The 27815-nt window shown below is 39.4% G+C and overlaps 2 protein-coding genes across 3 annotated transcripts in view; one reads left to right on the top strand and one right to left on the bottom strand.

Annotated features, from left to right (window-relative positions):
• The first annotated feature begins 596 nt into the window (after positions 1-596).
• On the top strand, positions 597-16460 carry abhd3 (abhydrolase domain containing 3, phospholipase). 2 transcript variants are annotated; one of them, XM_037681784.1, is made up of 9 exons: positions 597-763; positions 1981-2144; positions 5612-5794; positions 7655-7700; positions 13385-13497; positions 13721-13894; positions 14094-14142; positions 14221-14386; positions 16245-16460. In XM_037681784.1, exons 1-9 carry the CDS (start codon positions 602-604, stop codon positions 16427-16429), a joined length of 1242 nt encoding a protein of 413 aa, XP_037537712.1. In that variant the 5' UTR covers positions 597-601; the 3' UTR covers positions 16430-16460. The 2 variants fall into 2 exon arrangements, with proteins under 2 accessions (XP_037537712.1, XP_037537713.1); XM_037681785.1 differs by lacking the exons at positions 7655-7700; positions 13385-13497.
• An 8723-nt stretch (positions 16461-25183) lies between these two features.
• greb1l (GREB1 like retinoic acid receptor coactivator) overlaps positions 25184-27815 on the bottom strand; it is a 33961-nt gene continuing 31329 nt past the window's right edge. The window contains exons 16-20 of the mRNA XM_037681350.1: positions 27052-27279; positions 26832-26973; positions 26521-26721; positions 25431-25569; positions 25184-25347 (exon numbers count right to left, since the gene is read on the bottom strand). Of these exons, the coding sequence (XP_037537278.1) occupies positions 25184-25347; positions 25431-25569; positions 26521-26721; positions 26832-26973; positions 27052-27279 (874 nt within the window). The remainder of the gene's footprint in view (positions 25348-25430; positions 25570-26520; positions 26722-26831; positions 26974-27051; positions 27280-27815) is intronic.

Raw genomic sequence — 27815 nt, 5'->3', positions numbered from 1 at the left:
AAAAAAACTGCCATTGTTTTTTATTGTTCAACAACTGTTGATTTTAAATGTGCTTTATAAAGAAATTTGACTTGACTGGACTTCTTAAAACGATCGTCCTAAATAAATTATAGAAGTCCATCTGTGAAATTGTATTCTTCGGGGTTCTCATTAGGTTATAAATCTGCTTTGCGGTCTCAAGGACTTGATCATTTACGTTAATTAAATTATTACAATGAGAGTTTGTACCCACAGGGGCATTCCTTGGCTTAAATATTAGTTATTATTTTTAATCAATTTTGTCACATATTTTTATTCCGATGGTGATGATGTTAAATAATGCTTGTTTTATTTGATTTTATTTACATTTTAAACCTGTCAGTCCACTGATTAGAGGGCTTGTGCTCAATATAACCTTTGTGCACTACAGCGCTGTGGACGGCAGGGGGCGACAGAGTCCTTCAGGGCGGCTTCAGCTGGTGAAACAGCGCCCCCTGCCGTCCGGACATGTAACTCACACCAGGTCCCCTTGACGATCTCCTTCATAGTTGGCTCACATAGCGGATCTCAAACCGAGCCTGGCCGGTGTCCTTGCCCTACTCGAGACAACAGGGACCTTGCAATGATCTCGCTGGACTTTAACTTCAACATTTTGACGAGGGACCTGTCACACTATTTGGAAAACCAAGTGAAAGTTGGACTGTTCGGTTCGGGAGTGGGGCTGTCTCTGGTGCTGGGCTTTAGCGCAGCTTACACCTGCTATTATTTGATTTCTGTCGCCAAGGTAAGTTAGCGTTCATTTTGAGGAGGACTGTTCGGCGCTATAAGCTTCAGCACTGAGTTATAAATTAATAAAATACAATAACACAGCGTGGGTTTGTTGCTGAGGAGCCACCGGGGAGTGATGACAGCCGACCGGTCAGTGATGGAGGATTCGGGTTAGGTTTGCATCCGCGCGGTGAGCTGCCTCTGTGCACGTGTGGAGGCGAGACATCCTCTTTAATCACGAAATATTATCTTTAAAATCATCATAAACATCAAAGAACAGCTCAGATTTCCAGGTTTTGTCTTGGTGCCTTAGATAGGCCAACGTGAACAGTTTGCAAGAAGCGCCGGCATTATTCCGCTTCCGGGCGCTTATGTAACACACGCCGTCTTTGACTCAATAAGTTCAATTAATACCACAATAAACATGATGTTTGCTCACATATGAGTTTATTTTTTAATGTAACAAGTTCACCCTCCAGGCTATAGAGGCGTGAGCACATGTAATTATTTAAAAAGCAACATTTCAGCAACTAAAAGTCCAAATTAGGCATGTTTTGTTGCAAATATACATATTTATTCTTGTCATCTATGAGCGTTTTAAATCCAACTTTTATGTCTATGATCAAATGTTCGTTTAGATAACGGAGTAAAAATGATGTCACTTTCACACATTTTCATAGTTTTCACCACATTGACATAAAACTGAGTGAAGAAAATAAAGTAGTTGGCGGGAAAATTGTTTAGATTATTTCATATTTGATCTAAAATGGCACGCTCTATGTATTTATTGTGCACCATGAAAGACAAAAATTGTAATGTTTTTGCCTCTATGCGCGTGTTCACTTGTCTGGAGTGTTAGCAAAATATTTCAAGAGCCAGTGGATGGATTTTATTGTCACTTTTAGAATATAATTTGTCGATTCACAACTAATTAGGATTAACGTTTAGAGTCAGCCCCATTCAAGATGGCTACCACAGCCAAATGGATTATTTTTTCAGACGTTAAGCTAAAATGTGTTATTATAGGAACTGAGCATCATTCCTATATGCTCACAACATGCCATTTTTGCTTTAAAACTTTAGCATTGTTAACCACAGTAATAAGAAATAGCTTTAACTCTGTCCTTTCTCATCATAAAAAATAGTTTAAGACTCTGAAAGGTGGCTTTTGTCAGAATAAATGAGTAGTAATAAAGAATTCTTCTGTGTAAATATAAACTTTTTGTTTTCCAGAAACCTCAGCTTGTATCTGGAGGTAAGAAGTTCTACCACTTTCTAAAGGAGCAATGTCCAGTGGTGTCAGAGACCTACTACCCCACCTTCTGGTGCTGGGAGAGCCGCATCCAGACCCTGCTGAGGCCCTTTGTCACCGCCAAACCTGGAGTCGTCTATAGAAAGTAAGTCCTCACATGCTACATAGTCCTCCAAGATCCCCCCACCCAGCGGATAATTTACTTATTCTTTTACGTAGTCCATGTCATTTTACAGACACAAATCAAGAAACATTTGGAATTTTGACACATCTGTCCACTATTTTTATAATTACATTATACAGAATTTGATCACCAGTTCCTTTCTGCTGTCATAGTCTTGTTCCTACTTGAACCTAAAAATTCAGAATCAAAAGCGATATTTTGTGATTTGCGTTATGGGATTCAGCCATCAGATGAGATTTAATTAGGACACATATGTTATACATATTATATAAATATATTATCACCACGCAGTTGTGGTGAGGTTGTTCTGTCTTGGCGCTGTCAGGCACATCGTTCTATCTGACACTCTTTTCACCTCTACTACATTCTCTGCCAACTCCTCCTTCAGGACCACCCCTACTCCATTTCTCTTTCTATCCACACCATGGTAAAACAGTTTGAACCCTGCTCCAATGCTTCAAGCCTTGTTGCCCTTCCACTTGGTCTCTTGGATACATAAAGCATCTACCTTCCTTCTCTGCATCATGTCTAAATAAAGGTTGAATGAATGTCAGCCAGCTCTCTTTGCCTGTCATTGTCCCCACATTTAGAGTTGCAACCCTCAGTCCTACATTCTTGACTTTCCTCTTCTTCCTCTGTCTCCTGACACGTTTCCCTCCTCGAAGTCTTTGACTAACAGTAGCACAATTTTCACCAACACCCTGTTTGTCAACAGCACTGGTGGCGGTCATTGTTAACCCGGGCCTCGACCGATCCGGTATGGTTTTGCTTTGATGAACTTGCATTATAGTTTAGGCAAAAGTGTTTTACGTCAGATGCCCTTCCTGACACAACACTTACCATTTACCCGGGCTTCGGACCGGCACAACACTGGCTTGTGCTCCCTAGTGGCTGGTTTATCACCACACAGTTATGACTAATTAATTTTAGTTCTTTGAATAGGTCCACATCTTTTTTATAACGGTAAATGGATTGTACTTATATAGCACCTTTCTATCTTATCAAGAAACTCAAAGTGCTTTACAACACAATCTGTGCCCTCATTTCATACAGCACTTTACTGTATCTATACAAAGAATAAACAGTGCTTTATCACATTCATACACTGATGGGACACGTCAGAGGCAACGAGGAGTTCAGTGTCTTGCCCAGGGACACTTCAGCATGTGACTGCTGGTGGAATTGAACCCGCAACTCTCGCATTAGTGGACGACTGCTCTAACCAGGCTGTAACCGGGCAGCTGTAATCTGTTTAGAGCTATCATCTGTTTTATACTTAATATTTGTTTGTATATTTATGAGGTGAGAATTAAATTAAACCTAACACTGTTCAGTCAGGTCTTTTTTAGTGCTGAGATGTTTCATCCTCCATCCGGAAGGCTGCACCTGTCAGATGGCCTGACTGAACATTGTTGGATTTTATACCTGGATTATTGAGCATGGACTTTGGTAAATTAAACCTACATTTTTTTGTTGTTGTTGTTTTGTTGAAATCTGTTGAGGTTTTTAATTTCTATGCAGTAGTCCCTCATTTATCGCGTGGGGATCCGTACTCTGAAGCCTCGCGATCAGTGAAAAACCGCGAAGTAGGGATTGTAGTAGTAAAGTAGTAAGTAGTAGTTTATTTTAGTATTTACATATATAACTATATATATAAATATATAAAGGTGTTTTTAACCCTTCCCACACTCTTGCAAAATTCTAAACAGTCTTTCTAAACTCTAAACGCTCTAAAAAAGCACAGAATGTCATGAACTCAGCTCTCTGCCTCACCACCTGCAAGCGCTCTCGGCCACGCCCACTTCTCCGCTCTGCACGTAGATCAGCCCACAGCTGCAGGAGGAAGCTTCTCCTGCAGCTGTGGGCTGCACAAAGGTGCAGCAGGTGCTACATGATTTAAAATAATTCATTTAAAATAAAAATTCCATGCCGATCGTGCGGCTCATCCATCAGTCAGCCAATTGTGTGTCATGTCCAATCTTATTTTGAAAAACCGCGATAGAGTGAGTCCGCGATAAACGAACCGCGAAGCAACGAGGGACTACTGTATTTCAGAAAACATTTGATCGGTGTCTGACCCAAGGACATTCACACTCCTGCTTTTGAGTGTCTCCTTTGTCACGGTGACAAGCATTCCCATATTACACAGATCCTTTCTAACCCGCTAAGACTGATGATCACATTCACTGTACTCCAAATGAAATTTCCTTTGGGGACAACTGGACCCCTCCCCTCGCCTCCCCCATTAACGGAGTTGCCCAAGGTTGACCCAAAGGCAGATAAAGGGAAAACTATTTTGTCGCAGGCTGTTTGGGTGAAATTTCACTCACCTTGTTGTCCGATGAGAGGACTAGCATCACGCCCCCTCCCACCCTGTGTTGCTCTGCATCAGTCCTAGACTTTACAGCCCTTCGTTTCAGGTGTATATTTCATGGCTGCTCTGTAATTTCATGCGGACGTTTTTACCACGAGCCGGGCCTAGCTGGCTCACCGGCAGCCTTATGTGTGGCTTTATGTGTTCTGCAGGTTTTAAAAGGCACCAGTGCCAGGACTGAGCGATCTCATCGCCTACACTACAGCTGTATAGCGCAAAAATTGATGACCTTAAGAACCCACTGGTGCAGTGCCCTCGTCTTTAGCTTAACTGGCTGTGTGCTGCAAAGTCTAGTAAAAAGGCGATCGTGAGGCAGCTGTCAGTGAGCGCGCGTATCGAATTCCCTTGTAGCAGACTGTGATGGATACAATGAAGTAATCACTTTGCTTGGAACTTAACAGAATCCCTAAACTGTGCACCAAGTGGAATCAGGTTTTTAACAGTAATCAGCAATTATGCATCTAAATCCTGTTCGTCTAAATTGCTAGTATCTCCCATCTTCATTATTGTTCTGTGTGTGCGCTTGTGTGCGTGTGCAAGTGGATGACAAAGGACACCGGATCTTCCGACGTATACGTCGCAGTTTTTTGCATAGATTTGTCAGTCTTGTGACTTATACACCAAAGCGACGTATATGTGTTTATTTCTCCCATATTCAAAATGCAATTTTTGACTGACCCTTTAAATTTCTAAGAACTGCAACAGCGAGTCCTCCGGTGCGAGCTCGCTTCACTCAGCTTGTGCAGGCGGAGGAACGCTGGAGAGCTAGCGGCTCCGGCAGCGATGGATGGATGGCACCGCCCAGGCGAAATTAAACCAAAAAATAAACGTATCATAAACAAGACGGGTCAGTGGTGACGCATAATAAATGTGACATATTCGCTGAAGAGACTTATATTTTTTTTTTATCCTCTTCATGATGCGTTTTTTGACTGATGTGACTTATACTCCGGAGTGCCTTATATGCCGGAAAATATGGTATATATATATATATATGTATAGTCAGTTTTAGAAAGAGCCACATTGCTGAACTGTGTCCCACTCCTATTTTCAGTGAGCTTATTAAGGCAGCAGATGGAGGACAGATATCTGTGGATTGGTTTGACAACGATGACAGCCTTGCTTTTCCCGACCCTGCCACCCGGCCCACAGTCCTCCTCCTCCCCGGTCTGACCGGCACCAGCCGAGAGTCCTACATCCTGCACATGGTCCAACAGAGCCGGGATCTGGGCTATAGGTGGGTGGTCTCGGCAGATATGCTGACTGCGATCTGTCCCTGAACAGACATTCAACACACTGAAACTGATTGTGCCTTATGTTGTCCAAAAATGTCTGTCTATATTAAGGATTTCTTGTCTTGTCAAAAACACATTTCACCTCTCACAATGTAAAACTTGACATTGAGTTTTAAAGAGCGTCTGTGCATTTGAATGAAGTCGTTTTAGGTTGAGTGCACCAACAAACGTGGCAGCTACGGTTTTTTGTTTAAGTAGCAGCTCTTGATGTGATGCACAAGCCTGAAAAGTTGCACAGGGAGGCACTTTTCCTTTTTTTGTGTTGTCTGCACTCATCCTTTCACCCACATTTAGGATGACTGGAAGAGAGCCGGCAAACTCAGCATCTTCCACCCCTCACGCTTGTCTGTGTAGCTTAATTAATTACAGCTTATCCCCGGACAAGCTTTGCAGCTTAGCCCCGACCAGCTTCCATGTCCACGCTGCAGAGCATGTTTAAGCACTCCACCACTGTTGCCCCCGCCTCCCGCCCAGCGCCCCGTGTCGCTGCGCAACGCTGCCAATTTCCACTGTTTAAAACAGTTAATAGATGAATGGTGAGATGGAAGAAGAGATGCTGATGTTTTTGCTTTACAGCACATGCAGATTGCCCCCACACATCTGTGATGCTTTGCACAGCTCATCAACTTTATAATTTTTTTGTCATATAAACATTGTTCTTTGACAATTTTTGGGATATTTCATGTCAAATTTGAGAAAATTGTCACACTTTTACAGTGTATATTGTTTTTGTCTCATTTATTCTGGTGAGATTTGAACCTGTATAATGACTTCATCAAATCACATTATTAGAGCCATACATTTTACACATTTAAAGTTTTTTTTTTCTGTCTTTTATAGCAGATTTGAAGTACAAAAAGACTACCTATACTGTATACAAATATTATGTCTCTGTTGACAATTCTGTAATTGTTTAAAGGACTCAGGCTACTTATGTACAAATGGAACTTTAAACAGGAAAACAATAGACTAAATCAGGGGTGTTCAGACATTTTCATATGTCTGCCAAAACTTTTAAAATGAAAGGAGCCACAAGCCACAAAAATGTGAATAAAAACCATTAAATAAAATTGAAAAAAAAAAAAAAAAAAACTATAAAATGCATACATATTTTTACTGATTTTTTTTTTTTAATCAGCGTAAACACAACACAGCATAAAAACGTAAACAATGTTTTGGAGAAAGGACAAAACTGAGTAATTCTGGTGAAGAAAATGTTCTAAATAGTTGTAGTCCAAAACATTAAAGCTTCTTAAACAATAACCTTTTAATAATTAATTTTTTTAATTTATTTGACTTTATTGATTTATTGCCAAAGGAGTGTATTAAACTTAATATTGCTCATTTTGAGATTTTTTTTTTATCTGTTTTGCTGTTAAACCTAAAAATTATATATAAAAAAGATCAGCATTAAATTTGTCTACACCTGTGTCAATCTCTGAAGCCTACAGGCCATTTTTAAACTACAAAATGTGGGCCGAACAAAATCACTCAAAGAGCCACAAATGGCCCCCGGGCCACATTTTGGACACCCCTGGACTAAATGCTGACTTAACATTAACACTATTTTCAACTTTCTCAAATTTTATGTCAGAACGGTGTATTACCAGAATAACCACAGATGTTGACCAGAAGCAAGCCTTATTTACATGAAGATATGGTCTGTCAGTAAAATAACTCCAAATATCAGCAGTTTCTGTACTTGTTTATGCTTAGTTTTAATATTTATTGATAATCCTTTGTATTGCTATATGAAATTGAAAAGCTTAACGTTGTACTTGGGGTTTTTTGTTGTTTTTCAGATGTGTCGTGTTCAACAACAGAGGGGTTTCTGGTGAAACTCTACTGGTAAGAGTCAACTTTTTTTTTTTTTTTTTAATTTCCCTTCATGTATTTGAAAGGGATTTGGTGTTTAAAATAAATGCTTGAGATTGTTAAAATTTTTTTTAGCCTTGTGCCAGAGTTGTCCTTCTCTGTTGTCCGGCAGCTCAGAACAAGCCTCCTTTTAACGATGCGTTTAAAGCCCATCTGAAGAGGAAATACAGCAGAGTTTTGTTTTTGTACTGCTGAGCTAAATTTGCAGGCACATACTTTATTCTGATGCAGATCAACAGAAAGATGACCTCACCAAAAAGCACGTGCCACTCTGACGCCTGGTTTTATTTGTCCTTTTACATGGAGGTGCGCTTTACGAACAAAACAGGCCGTGACTCCACAGAGCGTGCTCACTGTGTACTACTCTGTGTGTCCTCATTTCTGCTTCAGAACTGAGTCGCATTCTTCTTAAACATCACCCAGATTTGTTCACATTACACCATCGCTACCAGACGGAGGTTTTATCCAAAGTACAGCCGCGCTCCGTTACTTGTTGTCCACAATCAGTCAAATGTTCCTCTTTGTTGATATACATCTGAATCTGTATCTAATCTGCTGCTTTTTTTAATTTGCCTTCAAAAGTTAAAAACACTAAAACAGTGTTCTGTGCCGTTCAGGTTGATTTGAACTCTGTTGTGCAGCAGGTCACATGTAGAGATTTGTTGACTCAGCTGTATTACATTTGAAAATGGACCCTGTAACCTTGAAGCTGCATCAGGTGGTGGGGGTAAGGAAGGAATTCTCTCTCGTAGTTGAGATTTGTAGTTTATGCAGATAATTCAGACATTGTACGCTCGTATGACTGAGTCCTCTGTGTTCTGTTACAGTGAATATCCTCCATTGTTTGCTTTTAAATGAGCCTCTGTGTTCAGGATTTCCCTGCTGCAAACACCATTCTTTGTGCTTTTTACCCCGTTTTTAGTTGTCAAAACATTTAAATTATTTGGCATTTCCATGTAGAATAGTTGCCTAATTTATCATCTACTCCTATTATCCAGTTTTAGCTATACAATGGATTTATTCGATTTCTCTGAGTGAGTTTCACTGCTCCTGTGAAGTGTTAACTTGTCTGCAGAGCAGAGAAAAGCAGGAATTTATCTGGGCTGAGCTTCTTCTTGAATCCTAATTTAGATGCTTTAAAAAGCTGAACTCCATCCTGGGAAAGTGCCTTGTTAAATATGTCCCGACAAGTCAAGCAGGCTTGTTTTAAATATTAAGTAACCTGCTCTTATTGATAAAGCTGTTTGGAACTGAAAGATATTTTATCACTTTAAAGCATTTTTATCATTGCAATAAATGACTAAACTAAACAATAACAGCTATTTGTCCAACAAATGGCACATAGTATTATGAAAGAACTCACTTTTTCTTGAAACTTGAAAAGTACTTCTTGTCTTCTTTTTACATATTTTTATGCATAGAGTCACAACTTTACATATTTCTACCACTTTATACATTCATGGGTTGAAATCTCTTTTTAAATATTGGTTCCATCTTCCATAAAAAAAAAATGAAAAAGGAGCTGGTTCTATTTCCTTTTAGTAATTACCTCATGCCAGTCCGAGGCAGACTAAGACTTTCTTTTTCCCCAACTCGTGTATTTTAGTTTTTAATCAACTGCAGCCCCTCATTCCACCTGAGTCATTTCACTTTGATGCAGGCTTTCATATTGTAGACTTGCTTCAAAATGTCCTTTTGTTCCATTGTTGAAAATAAGGCTCGGACACAGTTGCTTTCGTTGCCCTCTGGTCCGTGTAATTGTGTTAATCAACCAGCTAATTCCATGGACTCGAATAAAATATGTATTATGTACGTATGTACTAGTACATATGCACTAGTCTCACTTACAAAACTGGAAATATTACAGGGAGTCCTCTTTCATGACTTCCATTTCCCTTTTTATTTAAATGTGAAATACTTGGAGACCCCCCCCAAAAAAGCCTCTTGGATTGGAATAAATACTGCGCTAGCTGTTCCTCCCTGCCTTGGGCTATTGTTGAACTGCAGCAGGGTGATATAACAGTTCTCTCATGTGCAGCAATGTACAAGTCCTTGTATTTGTGGCTGATGAGCTCAGATTGTTTCTTGTCTTTTGATCCCCTCTGTCTTAGCTTGTCATTTGCAGAATTAAAGAAATGTGATCAGTGAAATTACAAAACAACAAGGTCACAGGAATTCTAACTGAATCGTTTGTAACAAATTTTTGACACATATTAAATGTATATTTATTTTAGCAGCAGCACATAGAGGCAGAGCTTCTAAAATTATAGAAGACAAGAATGAGAACACACTGAAACAAGTGGGTTAAGGACAACTTATAAAACTTCCTCCACTCAGTCTGATGGTGTCAAAAATCCTCCACTTAACTAATAAAAGGCATTCCAATCAAATATAGACACAGGCTACAGCGAAAGGCGTAGGTTCACAAATATTTACTTACGTTTGTACCACAGGCCTCAGCTCAGCATGACTTGGTTCCCTACATTTTTAATCTTCTGTACCTGCCCTCTGTTGCTCTTGGTGGGTTATTTAGTGATGCTAGTCATGGCAGCCACACTCAGTATGGATCCAGTGCAAAAGTTTTTTTATGCCGTGCAATAGATTACACATAAAAGCAAGGACAAAATAGGGTCCCAATTGAAACATCACAGAACTTTTTGTAAAATGTGTCAATCAATACCATCAAATGAACCTGTGTGCCCATGTAACACTGTTATTTAGGCTGGGATGCCTGTATATTCCTGTTTGGGCTTCATTTTCATCTGAGAGGTTTTCTAATTACCTCTCACAGATCTGAGGCAATGTGTTCAACATAATGGTGCTTATTCCAGTTATTTAACTGTCAACAATGGTGTACCACAAGGCTCAGTCTTAGGACCCATTCTCTTTAATATATACATAAGTAATGTAGGTCAGATCATTCCTGATGCATCCTTACATTTCTATGCCGGCGACACAGTTGCTTATTGTGGATCTAAATCAATTGCTAAAGTTTTCCAGCTTTAACAGTCTGCATTTGACATAATCTACTTAGATTTGTTTAATCTCAAACTGGTGCTAAATGCTGATAAAACCAAAGGGATGTTGTTTTCAAACAAGAAGTTGGTACCAGCTGTCAATCCTTCCAGCTTATCTACGAATGGTGTGCCTATTGAGTTTGTCAGTTCTTACAAATACTTGGGAATCTTGGTCAATGCACATCTCTCTTTCAAGCCACATGTCGAACACTTGATAAAGAAATTGTAATTAAAATTGGGTTTCTTTTTCATAAATAGATCTTGTTTAACTCTGAACGTTAGGAAATGCCTTGTAGCTGCTACTTTCCCTCCCTTCATTGACTACGGTGACATTATTTACTTGAATGCTCCTACAAGCACCCTGCAGATGTTGGACGCTGGTGCACTAAGATTCGTAATTATCGTACCCATCACTGCACCCTGTAGTCACTGGTTAACTGGTCGTCATTAACTTCACACAGACTCTGTCACTGGTACATGTTCATCTTTAAATCACTTCTTGGTCTTCTGTCTTCATACAGTGCCTTGCGAAAGTATTCGGCCCCCTTGAACTTTTCAACCTTTTGCCACATTTCAGGCTTCAAACGTAAAGATATAACATTTTAATTTTTTGTGAAGAATCAACAAGTGGGACACAATCGTGAAGTGGAATGACATTTATTGGATGTGTCAAACTTTTTTAACAAATAAAAAACTGAAAAGTGGGGCGTGCAATATTGTTCGGCCCTCTTGCGTTAATACTTTGTAGCGCCGCCTTTTGCTACAATTCCAGCTGCAAGTCTCTTGGGGTATGTCTCTATCAGTTTTGCACATGGAGACACTGAAATTCTTGCCCATTCTTTCTTGCAAAACAGCTCAAACTCAGTGAGGTTGGATGGAGAGCATTTGTGAACAGCAGTCTTCAGCTCTTTCCACAGATTCTCAATTGGATTCAGGTCTGGACTTTGACTTGGCCATTCCAACACCTGGATACGTTTATTTGTGAACCATTCCATTGTAGATTTGGCTTTATGTTTTGGATCATTGTTTTGTTGGAAGATAAATCTCCGTCCCAGTCTCAGGTCTCTTGCAGACTCAAACAGGTTTTCTTCCAGAATGGTCTTGTATTTGGCCCCATCCATCTTCCCATCAATTCTGACCATCTTCCCTGTCCCTGCAGACGAAAAGCAGGCCCAAACCATGATGCTGCCACCACCATGTTTGACAGTGGGGATGGTGTGTTCAGGGTGATGAGCTGTGTTGCTTTTACGTCAAACATATCGTTTTGCATTGTGGCCAAACAGTTCGATTTTGGTTTCATGTGACCAGAGCACCTTCTTCCACATGTTTGGTGCGTCTCCCAGGTGCTTGTGACAAACTTTAAACAACACTTTTTATGGATATCTTTGAGAAATGGCTTTCTTCTTGCCACTCTTCCATAAAGGCCAGATTTGTGCAGTGTACGACTGATTGTTGTCCTATGGACAGACTCTCCCACCTCAGCTGCAGATCTCTGCAGTTCATCCAGAGTGATCATGGGCCTCTTGGCTGCATCTCTGATCAGTCTTCTCCTTGTTCCAGATGAAAGTTTAGAGGGACGGCCGGGTCTTGGTAGATTTGCAGTGGTCTGATACTCCTTCCATTTCAATATGATTGCTTGCACCTTGGGATGTTTAAAGCTTGGGAAATCTTTTTGTATCCAAATCCGGCTTTAAACTTCTCCACAACAGTATCTCGGACCTGCTTGGTGTGTTCCTTGGTCTTCATGATGCTCTCTGCACTTTGAACAGAACCCTGAGACTACCACAGAGCAGGTGCATTTATACGGAGGCTTGATTACACACAGGTGGATTCTATTTATCATCATCAGTCATTTGGGCCAACATTGGATCATTCATAGATCCTCACTGAACTTCTGGAGTGAGTTTGCTGCACTGAAAGTAAAGGGACCGAATAATATTGCACGCCCCACTTTTCAGTTTTTTATTTGTTAAAAAAGTTTGACACATCCAATAAATTTCATTCCACTTCACAATTGTGTCCCACTTGTTGTTGATTCTTCACAAAAAATTAAAATTTTATATCTTTATGTTTGAAGCCTGAAATGTGGCAAAGGGTTGAAAAGTTCAAGGGGGCCGAATACTTTCGCAAGGTATTGTATATCTCCCTCTACATGTCACGTTATCAGTGCAACTACAGTGTGCGCTCTCAGGACACCATTACCTGCAGTGTCCCATCAGTACAGACTGAACTAGGCAGAAGGGCCTTCTCCCACTCCTCTCCTGTATCCTGGAACACCTTACAAAAATATATGAAGCTGTCGACTTTCACTTCTCTAAGGGATTTTAATCAAGTGTTAAGTTCAATGCAAAACTCAATGCAGACATGTACCAGTTTTTAGTATTTGACCCCCATTTCATAATGTAGATTGCTTTTGTTTCGTTTTATATCACTACTTTTATTTACTTTTCATTTTATGTTTTTATGATTGTTTATTGTTGTGTGCACCTCATCTGTGTTTTTTTTTTTGTGTGTGTCTAAAACAGGTCTCTCTTGAAAATAAGTCCTTGTGACTCAATGAGACTAACCTGTATAAATAAAGCTTGAATGAATTTTGATTATAATTTTGATCTGATTATTCTGTCTTGCTGTCCTACCCAGACCCCGAGGACTTACTGCGCAGCCAACACAGAAGACCTGGAGACTGTTATTGAGCACATCCAGAAAGCCTGTGGAGCTGCTCCAGTCATGGCTGCTGGCGTGTCCATGGGAGGGTACGGAACTATTTCAGTAGATTCTAATGATAATTTTCAAAAAGTGCTACGTTTTACAGTTACCAGATATAAAAATCAACTCCACGAGTATCATTTTAGTGTCAGTCTGTCCCAGCAGTTCAGTGTGATTTTTCATTGCGCAACACTAATCCCCTGAAGTGAGGGATTGGTTTGAAATGGATTCCCCGCTCGTCCCTTCAGCTGTCCTTCTCTCCATATTCAGGATGATGCTGGCCAACTACTTGGGCCGTAAGGGCCGGGAAACCTGTCTAAAAGGGGTCATAGTCTTCTCAGCAGGCTGGGATGTCTTTGAGTGCTCCGCATCGCTGGAAAAACCTCTGGACCGTTTTCTTTTCAACTCCTACCTCACCAGCTGCCTACAAGCCTCTGTGCACAGGTCAGCCAGGGCCAGAGTGGGATTAACAAATCCACCTACATGCTGGCAGAACACGGCTCACAAACAGATTTTTCATATAATTATTTTGAAATGCTCTATATACAGTTTTTCTAAAAAGTTTCCCTTTTCACAATGATGTTATGTATATCTCAGCTTACATCACAGCAGTCAGTGACAGTATCAATTTTCTCCTCTGAAGACACAGGCCGGTGCTCGAACAGTGTTATGACATTGATCATGTCATGAAGGTAGGGATTATTTTCATTGACTGACAATATTATCTCAAAGCAGATTGAATTAATGTATTATTTTACGGGTCCCCGCAGGCAAAGACCATCCGAGAGTTTGATGAAAGGTTCACCTCCATAATGTTCGGTTATCCCACGAACGATGACTATTACCGGGACGCTAGTCCTGTTCACAAGCTGGAGTCTGTGCAGGTGCCAATGCTGTGTCTGAACGCTGCTGATGACGTCTTTTCTCCTTCTCACGGTGGGTTCCTGCTCTCAGAAAGTTTATTGTGGTTTCATTGTTTTTGGTACTATGCAAAATGGAATGATTAAATTTAGGATGTGTGCTGTGTGTTGTCTTTCGTTTATTCTTTTAACAAAATAGGAAACTTTGTTTACAAATATTTTCTTATAGAAATACAGTAGTCCCTTGTTTATCGTGGTGGATCTGTACCCTGAAGCCCGGCAATAAGTGAAAAACCGTGAAGTAGGGATACAGTAGTCCAAGTTCAAGTTTAAGTTCAAGTACAGTAAACTTTACATTAAGGCTTTAGAAACCCTTTCCACACTTTTGGGATGTTATAAACTCTTAAACCTACATCATTTTAACAACGTACTGTATGTTACTAACGTTACTAGCTCTGCAGAACAGCAACAGCTCTGGTTCCGGTCCAACTCTGTTCTATTGCGACTCGGTTCGTTTCTGCAGACCTATCATGCAGCAATGAAGCTCACAAATCAGTCCTCTAAACTCTTAAACCTACTAATTTTAACAACATACAGTACTTATATGTACAGGAGCTACAAAATGTTATTTACCAGGCTCTGCAGTACAGGAGTGACTCGGATCCGGTCCGACCCGATAGATGAAAAAGTTCAGGTACAGCATGACTGAAGCCCTCTGCCCCATCCAGCTTGATGTGCGTGTGCTGCTGCTCCAGGGCTGCCCAGGATTTAGTCCACCACCTCTGGCCCGGTCCGGACCAGCACCACACGACCAGAACCTGACTGAACCCTGCAGCCGTATGTCATCTGCAACTCCCAGGATCCGGGTCACACTGATTCTGGATCAGCTGCAGCCCGGCTGCTCAGCAGTGAAGATACTTGTGACTTTCCTGCTAGTCCTGTGAACTTATCCTTACAGAACTTCTGACTTTACTGCAAAACTTTCCCTCCGTTTGCAGCAAGCAGTGGTTGAAAGAGCAGTGTTGACTTCTGGGAAGTGAACTGATGGCTTCTGGGTAACATAGTTCTTTAGATTGGCAAAAGAGTAAAGGCTTAATGAAAGAAAACTACAACATGCCGGCACATTTTTTGGAGGAAAATATTATGTACATGTACAGTACTGTACAGTACTTAAACAAAACTGCGATAGATCGAGTCCATGAAAAACGAACCGCCAAGTAGCGAGGGACTACTGTACATTGAGATTCTTCGGGTTCATTCATAAACACTTTTCTCGTTGAAATCTGTTTAAGGAAACTTTTGTTTTCACTTACTTTTCTGCTATGTTTAGCTATTAGCTAGCCTTCGGCTGCTTTTACTTAACATTTGTTCTTTTTGGATTTTGGCGTTCTGCTTCTTTTAGCTTAAAAAACTCAATTTCAGCTTCATCAACAAAGTCATTCAGCATTCAAACTGCATTTTCATAGAAAATATAATTTCTCTAGTTTGCTTTTGCGTTGTGTTGCATTTAGAAATACTTTCTGAGGTTGAGCAGAATATTTGGGCCATAGAATATGGATCCTTTAACTGTTTTATTGACCAAAGTGTTGCATTACATCCTCATAGAAAGATATTTGGAAAATGTACTGTGCTCATTAAATTGAGGTGTTCCAAATGTTCTAAGAAAGAACGTTTTAGAGGGAATTAAATGACTGCATTCAGTGTTAAGTGTGAAATATGTTCCCATACCAGCACTACCAACATAATGCAGCATTGTTCTCCTCAATGTGCCTTACAGTAATAAATGTGGCCAATCGGGAGTTAATCATCTTAGCATTGTGCAGCAGCATTGATCTGCTGCAACAGACTTTTTTCTTTTTCACTGATGCATTCACTGAGCATTATGAGGCAAAAGCACAAATAAAACAGGAATTGTTTCTTATTTTTGTTTGCAGCCATTCCGGTGGAGGCAGTGAAGCAGAATCCTCACCTGGCCTTGCTTATTACCTGTCACGGTGGTCACATTGGTTTCCTGGAGGGCCTGTGGCCACGACAGAGCACTTACATGGACCGAGTCTTCAAGCAGTACGCAAAGGCAGTCATTGAACAAGGCGGTGGACTCAATGACCTCTCTTTATAATAGAACTTCACAAAGTGTTCCTTTATTATTCATTTATTCATTAATGTACTTCCTCTTTCTGTCTTTCTTGTCTTTCATCTTTACCATCCATCTTTTTGCATTCACTGTTCCTTTCATTTCTACTTCCATTCCTGTTTTTCTACCTTCCTACCATTGTCCTTTACTGTAACCTATTTCATCATTTCTAACGTCCATTCTTTTTTTTAACAATACCATATCTCATTCACCAGATTTTCTTCCTTGAAGTGACTTGTTTTTTTAATCTTTGCCTTGCATACATCTGTCCCGCTGCACCATCTGCCACTTGAAACAAACAAAAAAAAAACCTTTCTTACTCATTTAAAGGGCATATTTCTAAATGTTATGTTCAACATTTATTTAGTTATTCAATAGATTTACCATGTCAGTAATCATGTTCTTAATAAGTGTAGCCGCTCATGTTAGTGCTGAGAAGATGAATCTGTACTACAATATTTACCGTATTTTCTGGCGTATAAGTCACAGTTTGTTGCATAGATTTGTCAGTCATGCGACTTATATGCCGAATCGACTTATATACGTTTTTTTTCTGCATATTCATAACACAATTTTTGACCGATGCTTTAAATTTCTAAGAAACTGCAACAGCGAGTCGTCCCGTATGCGCTCGCTTCACTCAGCTGTGCAGGTGGAGGAACGCTGTAGAGCTAGCAGCTTCAGCCATGATGGATGGATGGATAAATGGATGGATGGATGGCGCCGCGCCACCCAGGCGAAATGAAGCTGTTTTGACCATTAAATAAACACGTAATAAACACGATGGGTCAGAGGTGACTCATAATAAATGCAACTTATACATGTTTTTTTCCTCTTCATGATGCTTTTTTAAACTGATGTGACTTATACACTGGAAAATGTGGTAGCTACTTTGGAAATCAGTGATTACTCTGTGCAATCGTTTTTTTTTTTTTTACTAAAAAAAAGTACTGTATATTAGAATCTATTCACATTTTATTAATGAAACGTCCTGTAGTTTTAGCACCTATACAAGTAGGATTTTAGCCCTCAGGGAGTTTATTTTTATTTTTTCATCCATCTTCCTTTGCAACAGTTCATTTATCTCCTCTCTCATTTGCCCTGCTGACACATAGTGTTGCATTTTACTTGATTTTGATAACTGTGTGAATTATACTTGTGCGCTTTCTTTCAGAGAGTTAAAAAGGCTGATTCTGTTTGCTCTTTAAAACTATGAAGCTACTTTCAATAGGATAGTAGTAGTCTGCCTATCAGCACCTGTTCAACTCGAAAACACATGGAATTAAAACAACAGTAAGATTATCAAATTGTGACAGCGAAAGAGCAATTTCTTAGTGATTTCAAGACTCGTTGTCAGACTTGACAACTTTAAACTCGCATTATTTTAATTATAGATATTCTGCATGCACTTTTGTTTTCACTAATTTTATCCTCACTCAAATAGTTTTAAAAAAAGGATGATGTGGATACATGTTTATCATTGACAAGGAATGTAAAATTGCACTATTTTAGTTGATGTTATCATGCCTCTAATTCCTTAATGCAAGGCGCTAACTTCACTGGATCTATGGAAGTGCATTCTTCAGGCTGTAAGGCTGAGTATGAAGCTTGATTGCCTGATTTAAATGAAGTAGTACGAGAAGACGGAGTGTGTGCATTAGCTGTCCGAAGCTGCGCACGCTGCTTTATATGATGAATAGCCTGTATTTTTAGTAAAAAGCTGATTTCCTGTTGTTTTGGGGTTTTTTTTGCTCGTTTCTGCCAACAATGATCAACGGGCTGGCTACCACAATTGAGTTGGCATGATAGAATCGAGCACAATCCAGAGTTTCATGAATAAACTGCATGAGCAATTTCAACTTCCTGTTTCTGTGGTAATGTAGTGTTTCGATAAAGTTTCCATTGGTGTCTCATCGACATCATGTCCTAAACCGTAACATGACTTTGATACCTGTAGCACAGAGGACATGCTTATTTTTTCCATGTTCTGCTGCATTTTACTTTGTAAGCTCCATAAAAAAAGAAAATTGACAGTTTCACCTGTGCAGCAATAAGATTTTAAGTATAAAATCTGTCTACAGTGTAGTATGTGATGGCATCACTATGAGTGTTATATGATGTATTTATTAAATTAATAAACAAAGGCTAAGGCTGTTTGTCTCATGTTTCCAGTGCTTACAATGCATTTTTTCAAACATAATAGTTGACTTAGATTTCTTTTTATGTAAGTGTTTCTTTAGGGGAACAAAAAGTCAAGTTCAATTTTGTGTTTAAATACCAATTAGCATTTTCTTTGTGTCAAAGAGTCACTTTCAAACTTCTGTCCTGTGAACAAGGTGCATTTGTTGCGGCTTACTGCCTGATTGGCTCGCACGCTGTCCGGCATCACATTCGGCTTAGCCTCTGATAGGATCCTTTATGCATCACTGAAATAGAGGATGTTAGCCACACAAAGCTAAATGTAATCTCACTGCACCTACACTCCAACAACGCCCTGCTTTCCCTCCACAATGAGCCCATTAACAGAACTTTGGTTTTAGCTCGAGGGTCAGGAAGGTTCAAAATAATTTGATAGCAATGAGGGTTTTTGTTTCTGACTGATTTGTTTTAAATGCCAGAAAACGTTTTGTTATAAATAATAAACCTTCATAGATATGCACTTTATAGCAATGTACTGAAAAACAATTTATTTAAGTTTAAATAATGGAATTACACTCAATTCGAGAGTGATATTTTCTAAAATAAAAAAAAAATGGGCCTGTGATCGGAAGGGCGCTGGTTCCACTCCCTGTACTGACAAATGTGAGAGGGACAGGTGAAGCACCCACACCTGCCTCCACCCTCATTTGTTCCACTCTGGGCCCTTGAGCAAGGCCCTTAAATCTGCTCCCCCGGGTGCCCCAGACAGCAGCTCTCTGCTCCACGCAGAAAGAAGAAAAAAAAAAAACCTAAAATAGTGAATCAAAATATAAAATCCATCTAGAAAATATAAATTAAAAGCATACTGCAAAATGCCCACCAAAGGCAAAACCACAAATTTTTTTCATTTGTCTTGAAAGTGGTCTTATTTTAGTCTCTGGATACTTTCACTTTTCCTGATAATAACTTCTGATCTGCTCAAGATCATTTAATGAAACCATACTCATATGCATCCCATGTAACTATAGAGTGCCACGTTTCATCGCATCAGCTCCAAGGTCAAGGTCACAAATCAAGGTCAAATGTTACACAAGGTCTTTGCTTCTCCGGGTCATTGTTGTAGATTGCTGTTTAACAGATTGTTGACGGACGTATAATGTGGTACGCTTGTCAACACACATTTGGCAACTGGAACTTGTGACCTCTAAAAATCTTTCAGGGTCAACTTGTTTAGGGCTTTTTATGCAAACAATTTTCAGAATGTCTCCAAAGAGCAACTATGAGTCACATAAATCAGAGTGTTAGGCACTTGTTATCTGCTTCTCTCTCTTATTCTGTCCTGACAAGAGCAGGCTCAAAATAGTCTGTGTCATACTGCAGGCAGATGAAAGGTGGGCTCACTGGACCTGAAGTGGTGCCCCATGTGCCTCACAGATGCAAGTGGGGTCGTTGTGGATAGATGCATCTTGTCAACGGATGTTTGAGAGAAGAAAAGCAACATGGTGCCATAGAAATAAGCAAGGACCTGGGGTTTGCTTTGTAACAGACAATCCCAGTTCGAATAGAGGGCCTAAGAATGTGGAAGTATTGATAATCACAAACTAAACATCTCACACATTTTAAAACCTTCTTTCAACTTTACGTTAACCAACTTCCAAAAAAAAAAAAAAAAAAAAAAGCACTTCAGAATTTTAATGTCTGAGTTTAAAAAGTGGTTTCTGCTGATTCAATAAGAAAAACTAAGAAAGTGTTTTTATTTGATAGAATCTGTTGATTTGGGAGATATTTTGATTCAGACGTAAGTTGGACCACATCTGCTGTTATTATCTGAGTTTTTTTCTGAATACACTTTTAACTTTCTAATGATAGTATTAGCAGCTCATTGTGTGATTTTTTTGTTTATCTTTTGCTTCCTCAGCCACAGCCCTTCTAATAATTTTATAGCGATGTAGGAACACTTCTAGAACAACCTACCTCTAAAAGCCTCCGTCTTCAGATTGACAGCTTCCTTCTCCGTCTTCTAAGCAAACACCAGGCATTTTCAGAATTGGAGTTGGAGTTGAACATAGTTTTATTTATAGATTTTTAAATGCTTTTTCAAACACTTGTTAATTTAATTTAATTTTTTTCAAATGTGAGTTTTGCTTAAAAAAGGTGAACTTCCACAAAGGCGCTAAAAGTTTGGGCATCTTGTACATTTTGAATACAAAAGTCATGTTTGCACCAAAAATTAAAATTAAATAAATTAAAAAAACATGCACGTTATGTTAATTGGTAACTCTAAATTGTGCCCAGGTGAAAATACTCATCTCGTTTGTTTCTATGTGGTCTTGTGATGGACGTGCGACCTGCTTTGGGTGTTCCTCGTCTCTTGTTTAGGTAGATCCAGCATTAAGAAAGAAAATGGATGAATACATTTTGCTGGGCGAATAATTGTCTCAGAAATTATTGCGATAAACGGTAATATTATTTGAAATTTGACAATAATTAGTAATTATTGTCAAATTTAAGAAAAAATGTTGGTTAAGTTTTGTGTCTAGTACCTTTTTGACCACTGGATGGCAGTATAAGACTAGTTGAACCCAAGGATGGATAGTGAGGGAACAGCAGCGTGGCTCTTTAAGAAAAATGGGAGGGAGACACCTTGACGTGACATGGGCTGTCTCTCTTTCCTTTTTTTTTTGGTTCCCAAAATGGCGGATGCTCGGTGTGGTTTGAGCTCTTTAGCATAGAATTTTTCACACAAAGCATTTAATTAAAAAAACAGTAAACAAGTTCTCAGCTTCTTTTTGCAGAGAAGAACTACTTTTTACACAAAGGCACGGGTTTCAACCGTGAAATTTGGAGCTTCGACAAGACTGAGTTTTTTTCCCAAGGTCAGCATGTTAGCTTAGCTCGTAGCTTAGCTGCTTTTAAAGGTCCAAAAACACAATGTTGGATGGTTAAAATGGATTTTAAAGAAAAGAGAAAAAAGAGAAAGGGAGGGGTCAGCGAAGAGCACCGGAGTTGAGCGTTTTGTCGTCCAGTGTCTTCAGTCGAAAGAGAGAGACACGAAGAAAGGATAAAGCCGATAAATGAAAGAGGTTGACAATTTTCATTTATCATGCGATTAATTGATTTGTTTATCGCGACAGGCCTAAAGTCAAGTTTGCATAATCTTTCACTTCCACTGAGTGCTTTCCTTTTGATTATCCAACTACTGCGTGCTTGTTTACACATTAGCATGTGACAAAGAGAAGCAATAGGAAATAAAAACGATTTAGAACTTAATTTTAATACATTCATAAAATTTCAAGAACAATAGCCGGACTACTTTTATATTATTCACAGCCAGTGACCACAATGGTAAACATGAGGTAGATAAAACAGGCACCGAGGCTACCATGGAGCTGCACAAACATGTCAAATACATCTCAGTGAAGATTGTGAGAGCAAGTTGCATAATAAGTATTACATTTTCAGAAAGACAAAAAAAAAAAAAACATTTTGTGAACCAACAGAGAATGACACTGATTTTCTATTTGGACTATTTCTGAGGGAGCAATTGTTTCACCTATATTAATCAGTAACTTGGATAGTGCAAGTTCACATTTCCTCTCCTCAGTGACATTCAGTGGATGTAAAATAATAAAATAATCTGTTTGGGATCTTGTGCAAAGCCTTTGTCACTGTTTCTGAGAAGGGAGTTCCTCTCCTCTGCATGCAATCTAACGCCACACTTCGAAATGATTATGTCTTCAAATCGTTAGTCCGATAAATAAGAAACAAATCCCTTATGGGCTTGACTTTCATTTTAAAAGGAATTCAATCTTAAGAACATAAAGGGATATAGACGTTTAAAGATATATCTAGGTAGATTTTTTTTTCTTGCCTTTGCAACATAAAATGGAGAAAGACACAACCAAAATGTACTGGCAAAAGTTACACACGACTAAAAAAAAAAAATACAACAAAAAAAACACCCTTAACCATCAGTTTAGGGGATGCTAAAATATATTATTAATGTAAACAAACTTTAAACAGTACAGCAGTCCAATATCCCAATAAGTCCCACTTCATTCAGAAAAAAATTACTGTTATTTCCCTCACATTTTTCATTCTCATTGGTCTGAAACAGGTTATTTGTGACTGTTAACATCATTTAAGGCATATTCTTTTTACAACCCTGTGGAGAAACACACACACGCACACACACACACATGCACACACAAATACTTTCAAGTATGTAACTGGTCTGGCAAGCTGCTTTTGACAGTGTGTCACGTTTTTCTTTTGATTTCTCTTTCTTTCAGTCTGGGTGGTGGGAGGGGGCAGTTTAAGGTACACTAATGGCAGCTGAGATAGTCAAAGTACAATCAGCCTCAGAACATCAAAACATGAGCTGACGTCCTGCAGGCACAGTGAGATAGTGAGATAAGTGGCAGTGAGGGAGCTTGATTGTGACATTTTATCTGCTGGTTGTGCAGCAGAGAGGTCAGCAAATGTCTAAATGCAAAAACACATTTAAATATAGGTCTGTGTTGCTCTGATTGGCACTAAAGGGACAGTTCAGATCTTTTAAAATGTAATTATTATCTTACCTGTTGTAAACAGCTCTTTGAACAACTGCACATTTTAAAAAAAAAATACAGTATAGACCAGGAGTCTGCAACCTGTGGCTCTGGAGCCACATGCGGCTCTTTGGTTCCTCTGCTGCGGCTCTTTCAAGGTTTGTCCAAAACGGACAAACCACTGCCAGTTTTAACAGTTTCATGTCATTTATTTTGCAAATTTGTGAATACTAGTACTAATACAAGGAGTAAAACATACTTTAACTTTATGCTTTATTTCTTTAAAGTAGGATACTTAATTTTTCCACAATAAAAAAAAAAGCACTAGACCTGCATATTTCATTGTTTCAATTTCCATCTATCCATCCATTATATTTTACCCGCTTCTTCCTTTTCAGGTCACAGGGGTCACTGGTGCCCAAATTCAGCTATCACTGTGTGACAGGGCTCAATTTGAGCCGGATCCTGACGGAACAGGATCTGGGATCTCTCTTATTTTGACAGGGTGCGTTCCGGTAAATGCTTGGATCCGGTAACTCTCAGTCTTACTAGTAATAATATTATGAACACGTTTGACTGCCTTGAATGAATAAAAACTTATATTGGCTATGTAAACAGAAATTTGTGCCACCATTGGTTAAATTATTATTTTTAATAGGTAAAAACTATAAAAATAAATCTTTCTTTACAATAATGCTGTCTTTTGCTTTGTCTTAAAATGTAAAAATATCAATGATTGTTTAAAATCATTAGATATTTTTATTTATTTTTGTCAATCCTAATGGCCTGAAAAGCCTCCTGCAAGAAACAAAGTGGTCCACAGGCCACCAGTCGATTATCATACCATAGTTGGGGTAAGTTGTGTGGCTCTAAACATTTTAATTTAGCGAGCGAAGGGGCAGAAATGGCTCTTTGGATCGTAAAGATTGCAGACCCCTTGTACAGACCTATTGTTGAGCTAAGAGCTAGTCTAAGCAAGGCCAAGGCCAAACCATTCTGTCTAGCCGTTATCTCCTCAGTCTAGCCAGAATCAAACTGAGGCTGCTCAAAGAACTATCTACAGCAGGTAAGATAATAACTGTCCATAATCTGTTCACAGAATCACAGTTCAAAAAATCAAAACTGTCCCTTTAAGGCACGAGTTTTAGAAAATATTGCGCGTCTGTGTCCAAGCAAGGATTTTTAAACAACGAACAGACTTTATATTCAAACCATAATACTACATTAAAGATTTACATTCTTTAAAAGTTCCAACTTTAAACAGCTCATCCTCAGCTATGAAGACACAGTCGTTTGGAAACTCAAACCACTCTCACACGGTTCCTCAAGAGAAAGATTATCAATGGCACAAATATTCTGGAGGCACAATCGAAAGGTTTAAATGTGCTAGATTAAATAGTTGCTACTTACTGAAATGAATTTGATAGTTTATCAGAGGGAATGGACTAAAAGCCATTCTCTGTGTTAACATAATTTAGTGTAGTGAGTTAATGAGCTTCATGGAGTTTTGGAGGCCGAGTATGAAAGCAGAAGCAGAAGGCAAGGTGCAGCTGAGTCTTTGGTGCCATCGTAAGTTAGAGCCAAACATAAACTGTGAGCAGGGAGAAAAAAAAATGTAACGCCTTTAAGCTACACATCCCTTAAATCTTTTTTTTTTTTTTAACGTTTTATGAGAAACCCTGAGATAAACGTGTGTTCAGTTTTGGACACACAGGATTCAAAGTTCGTGGACACACAAAATCCTCCAACAGTCCTGTTAGCAATCGGAGGGGCACCCATTTTTGCAAAGTTTGACAACAAAACAAAGAAAGCTCAAACTCAGCTGTGCTTTCCCCCCACAGAAGTCTTTTTTTTTGGTAGAACAAGCTCAATCGGACACGTCAAGTGGCAAGCAAGAGTTGAAAGAACCAACTCCAAGTGAGGCTCTAGTGTGCTGCTGCAGCAGTAAACTGGGAGCATCAACCAGCCTCAGAAGGATTTTTCATTGCTGGATTGTTCAGAATCAGATCTAGCTACATCTGATTGTGTTTTTTCCCCCAGCAGAACCGGTTCAAACGTGTCGACCAGTCAAAAAGTAGAGGGGTCGATCCTCGCTGCAGTTGGCCGTCTGAAACTCGTCCCGAAGGCGGAACTGCCACTCGTCCTCCAGCTCCAGTCGGACGATGGTCTGACGCAGGGAACTTCGGTCCTGACAGATCACGCAGAGGGTGGCGCCTGTGTGGGAAGAGCTGGGGTCAAAACTGGACCTAATGTGGCAGTTTCTGGTTTAACATAAAAACTGCATACACATGCATCACCTTTCAGAAAGCGGAACCTCTTGAGGAGTCCAGAGACAACGAAGGAGTCACAGAGGTAAAGCAGAAGGCCACTGAACACCAAACCCTGGTGGTTAAGGTTGGTGGAGTGTGGACGAGAGTTGATGTAGCACACAGAAATCTGCGACAAAAGATGACACTTTATCCACGGCACGTAAGAAGGATAATGAGAACATGAAGTGCTTTTTTTTAATTAAATGTAGAAAAAAAAAAAAGAGCCCTTCTCTGTGGGAAGATTTTGGATTCCCATGAACAAGCATATTTATAGGATATGGTGTCTGATAAGACAAAACATATTTCTACCTATGCGTACAGTGTGTTCTGACACAACCATGATCTTATGCAAAATGTTGACGTTTATATTCTACATGTGTGCATGCAAGAACGTGAAAATGTTCTTAGCAATGCAGAAAGCAAATACTGTGATTTTAGACATATTTTATGGTATTTAACATTCATCACTTTTACTAGGAATGCACGATAGTATTGGCATGGTATCGGCCGATATTAGCGATAAAGTTAAATATCGGACATCGGCCATTCCATCAAAAAAACTCACCGATATAAAAGGCTTCTGTTTTAAGATTTTTTTTAATTTACAAAACTGTCAAGTATATCTAGTAATGCACTACTACTTATGCACTTTTCACTTGTGAACAGTTTGAGTTAGATTTGTGAAAATTTAAAAATTTGCTCTGTTCGAATGTTGTCATTGTGTTAGAGAGAGTAACTGTCATGAATAAATTTGACATTAAACATAATCCACGTTGAAGTGTTACATTATTTTCAGCCCCCTTTTTGACATCTGCATTTGGTAGAAGGCCAAACTGACAAAGACCATGCAGAATAATGTAATATTTTAATTCCACAGCAGAGAAAGCTATGTAGTCTCTGTAAGTAGGTCTAGGAAAAGAATGATTGGTATTGGTATTGGTTAAAGTCCAATATCGTGCATCCCTAACTTTTACAGTATAATTTTACTATGGGTGCTTGTATCCATAATAATCGTTGTGATGTTTTTCTTTTGTAAGCTTAGGTAAACGAATGGAGCTCAGCATGTGGGAGATCTTACCTCTGGGCTAAGGTTGAGGTAGCTGTCGATGGACAGAACTGGGTTGTTTCTGTTCTGAACAGCCTTTGGAAACAATCTGTGGCTGCAGCTCTGTAGGAAACTTTCCAGCAGAAACTGGGCTGGAGCATCTAGGAGGGTCTGCTCGCTGTCTGGGGCGCAAACATGCTGCGATGGGCTGATTGAAGCCTGATTTTCTATTTCCTGAAAAGTCAAGGAAGCAGGTCAGTGTTGGATTATGTTTAGACTTAAAAAAAAGAAAATTGGTTTCCTTATGTGATAAAGTTGTAATGTAGTGTGACTATGACACCCACCACAAGTTTAGGTTTGACCACAAAGTCTTTGTTTCCTCCAACTGGAATGTGTTTCTTCATCAGGCAGAAGTTGTTGAAGCGGCACAGCAGCAATCCACTGCTATTTACCCTCAGATTAAAGTCCACCTCCTCACAGCCATACCTACACAGGACAACCAATATTAAAGAACACTACACGGATCCCTAACTTACCGGCAGACAGTATTGTCTATGAACGTACCGATTAAGATCATACTGAACATTCTGTGTAAGGTCCACATTAAGCAGGACGAAGTCGTGGAGGTGGCATCGACTGAAGGGGTTTCCAGGAGACTTGCGCCCAAGGCTGCTGCACCACTTACGAATACCACATATTGCATACAGGGAGATCTTTGGTGTGTTTTCCATGTGCTGCAGCACCGTTTTCAGAGACACGTTGGAGAGAGTTGAGCTTCCGTCTGATGTATCACTAAAACCATAGATTCAACAGAGAAAATGGCTTACTAGCACTAGTTGAAAAGTTTCTATACCTAAAAGTGATATTCTATCGTACAGCTATCAATAGTTAATACCTTGACATCAGTCAAAGAGCTGAAGTCTTCGTCCAGGCTAGGCTCATGGCTAGCCAAACGAGTGCCAGGTTTTTATTGTTTTTCAGGCTTTTAAAACTCTTTCTCAAATGCAACAAACCGGTGTGAAAAAAACTCTACATTTGCTAGTGAAACCTCGTTAGCCAAGGCTTCTAAATGTTTGAGTCCACCAGGAGTGAAGTAAACAATTGGACCTGCTGATCTTGTAGACAGATATATGCACAGCCTCAGCACAATTGTCATATACAGTACATGACATATGGTATCTATTCCAGAGGGTCCTCATACATAGTAACATGAACAGATCTTTCAAAACACATTTACACAAAATGGCCGCACATACCAGTCCGTCTTTATCTTGATTTTGTCTGTTCATAAATCACGGATGAAGTCAAAAACTCCCTGCACTGAACTG

This window comes from Nematolebias whitei, chromosome 9, assembly GCF_014905685.2.
Source record: "Nematolebias whitei isolate Nwh7 chromosome 9, NemWhi1, whole genome shotgun sequence".
Classification (NCBI taxonomy): domain Eukaryota; kingdom Metazoa; phylum Chordata; class Actinopteri; order Cyprinodontiformes; family Rivulidae; genus Nematolebias; species Nematolebias whitei.
This window is presented reverse-complemented; position numbering and strand designations above follow the sequence as displayed.

What these genes read in the sequence shown, in the direction of transcription:
- abhd3 (XM_037681784.1), top strand. Translation starts at nt 602, where the DNA reads ATGATCTCGCTGGACTTTAACTTCAACATTTTGACGAGGGACCTGTCA. An exon ending in ATTTGATTTCTGTCGCCAAG is followed by an intron (nt 764 to 1,980) that starts GTAAGTTAGCGT and finishes TTTGTTTTCCAG; the next exon opens with AAACCTCAGCTTGTATCTGG. An exon ending in GCTGGCGTGTCCATGGGAGG is followed by an intron (nt 13,498 to 13,720) that starts GTACGGAACTAT and finishes CTCCATATTCAG; the next exon opens with GATGATGCTGGCCAACTACT.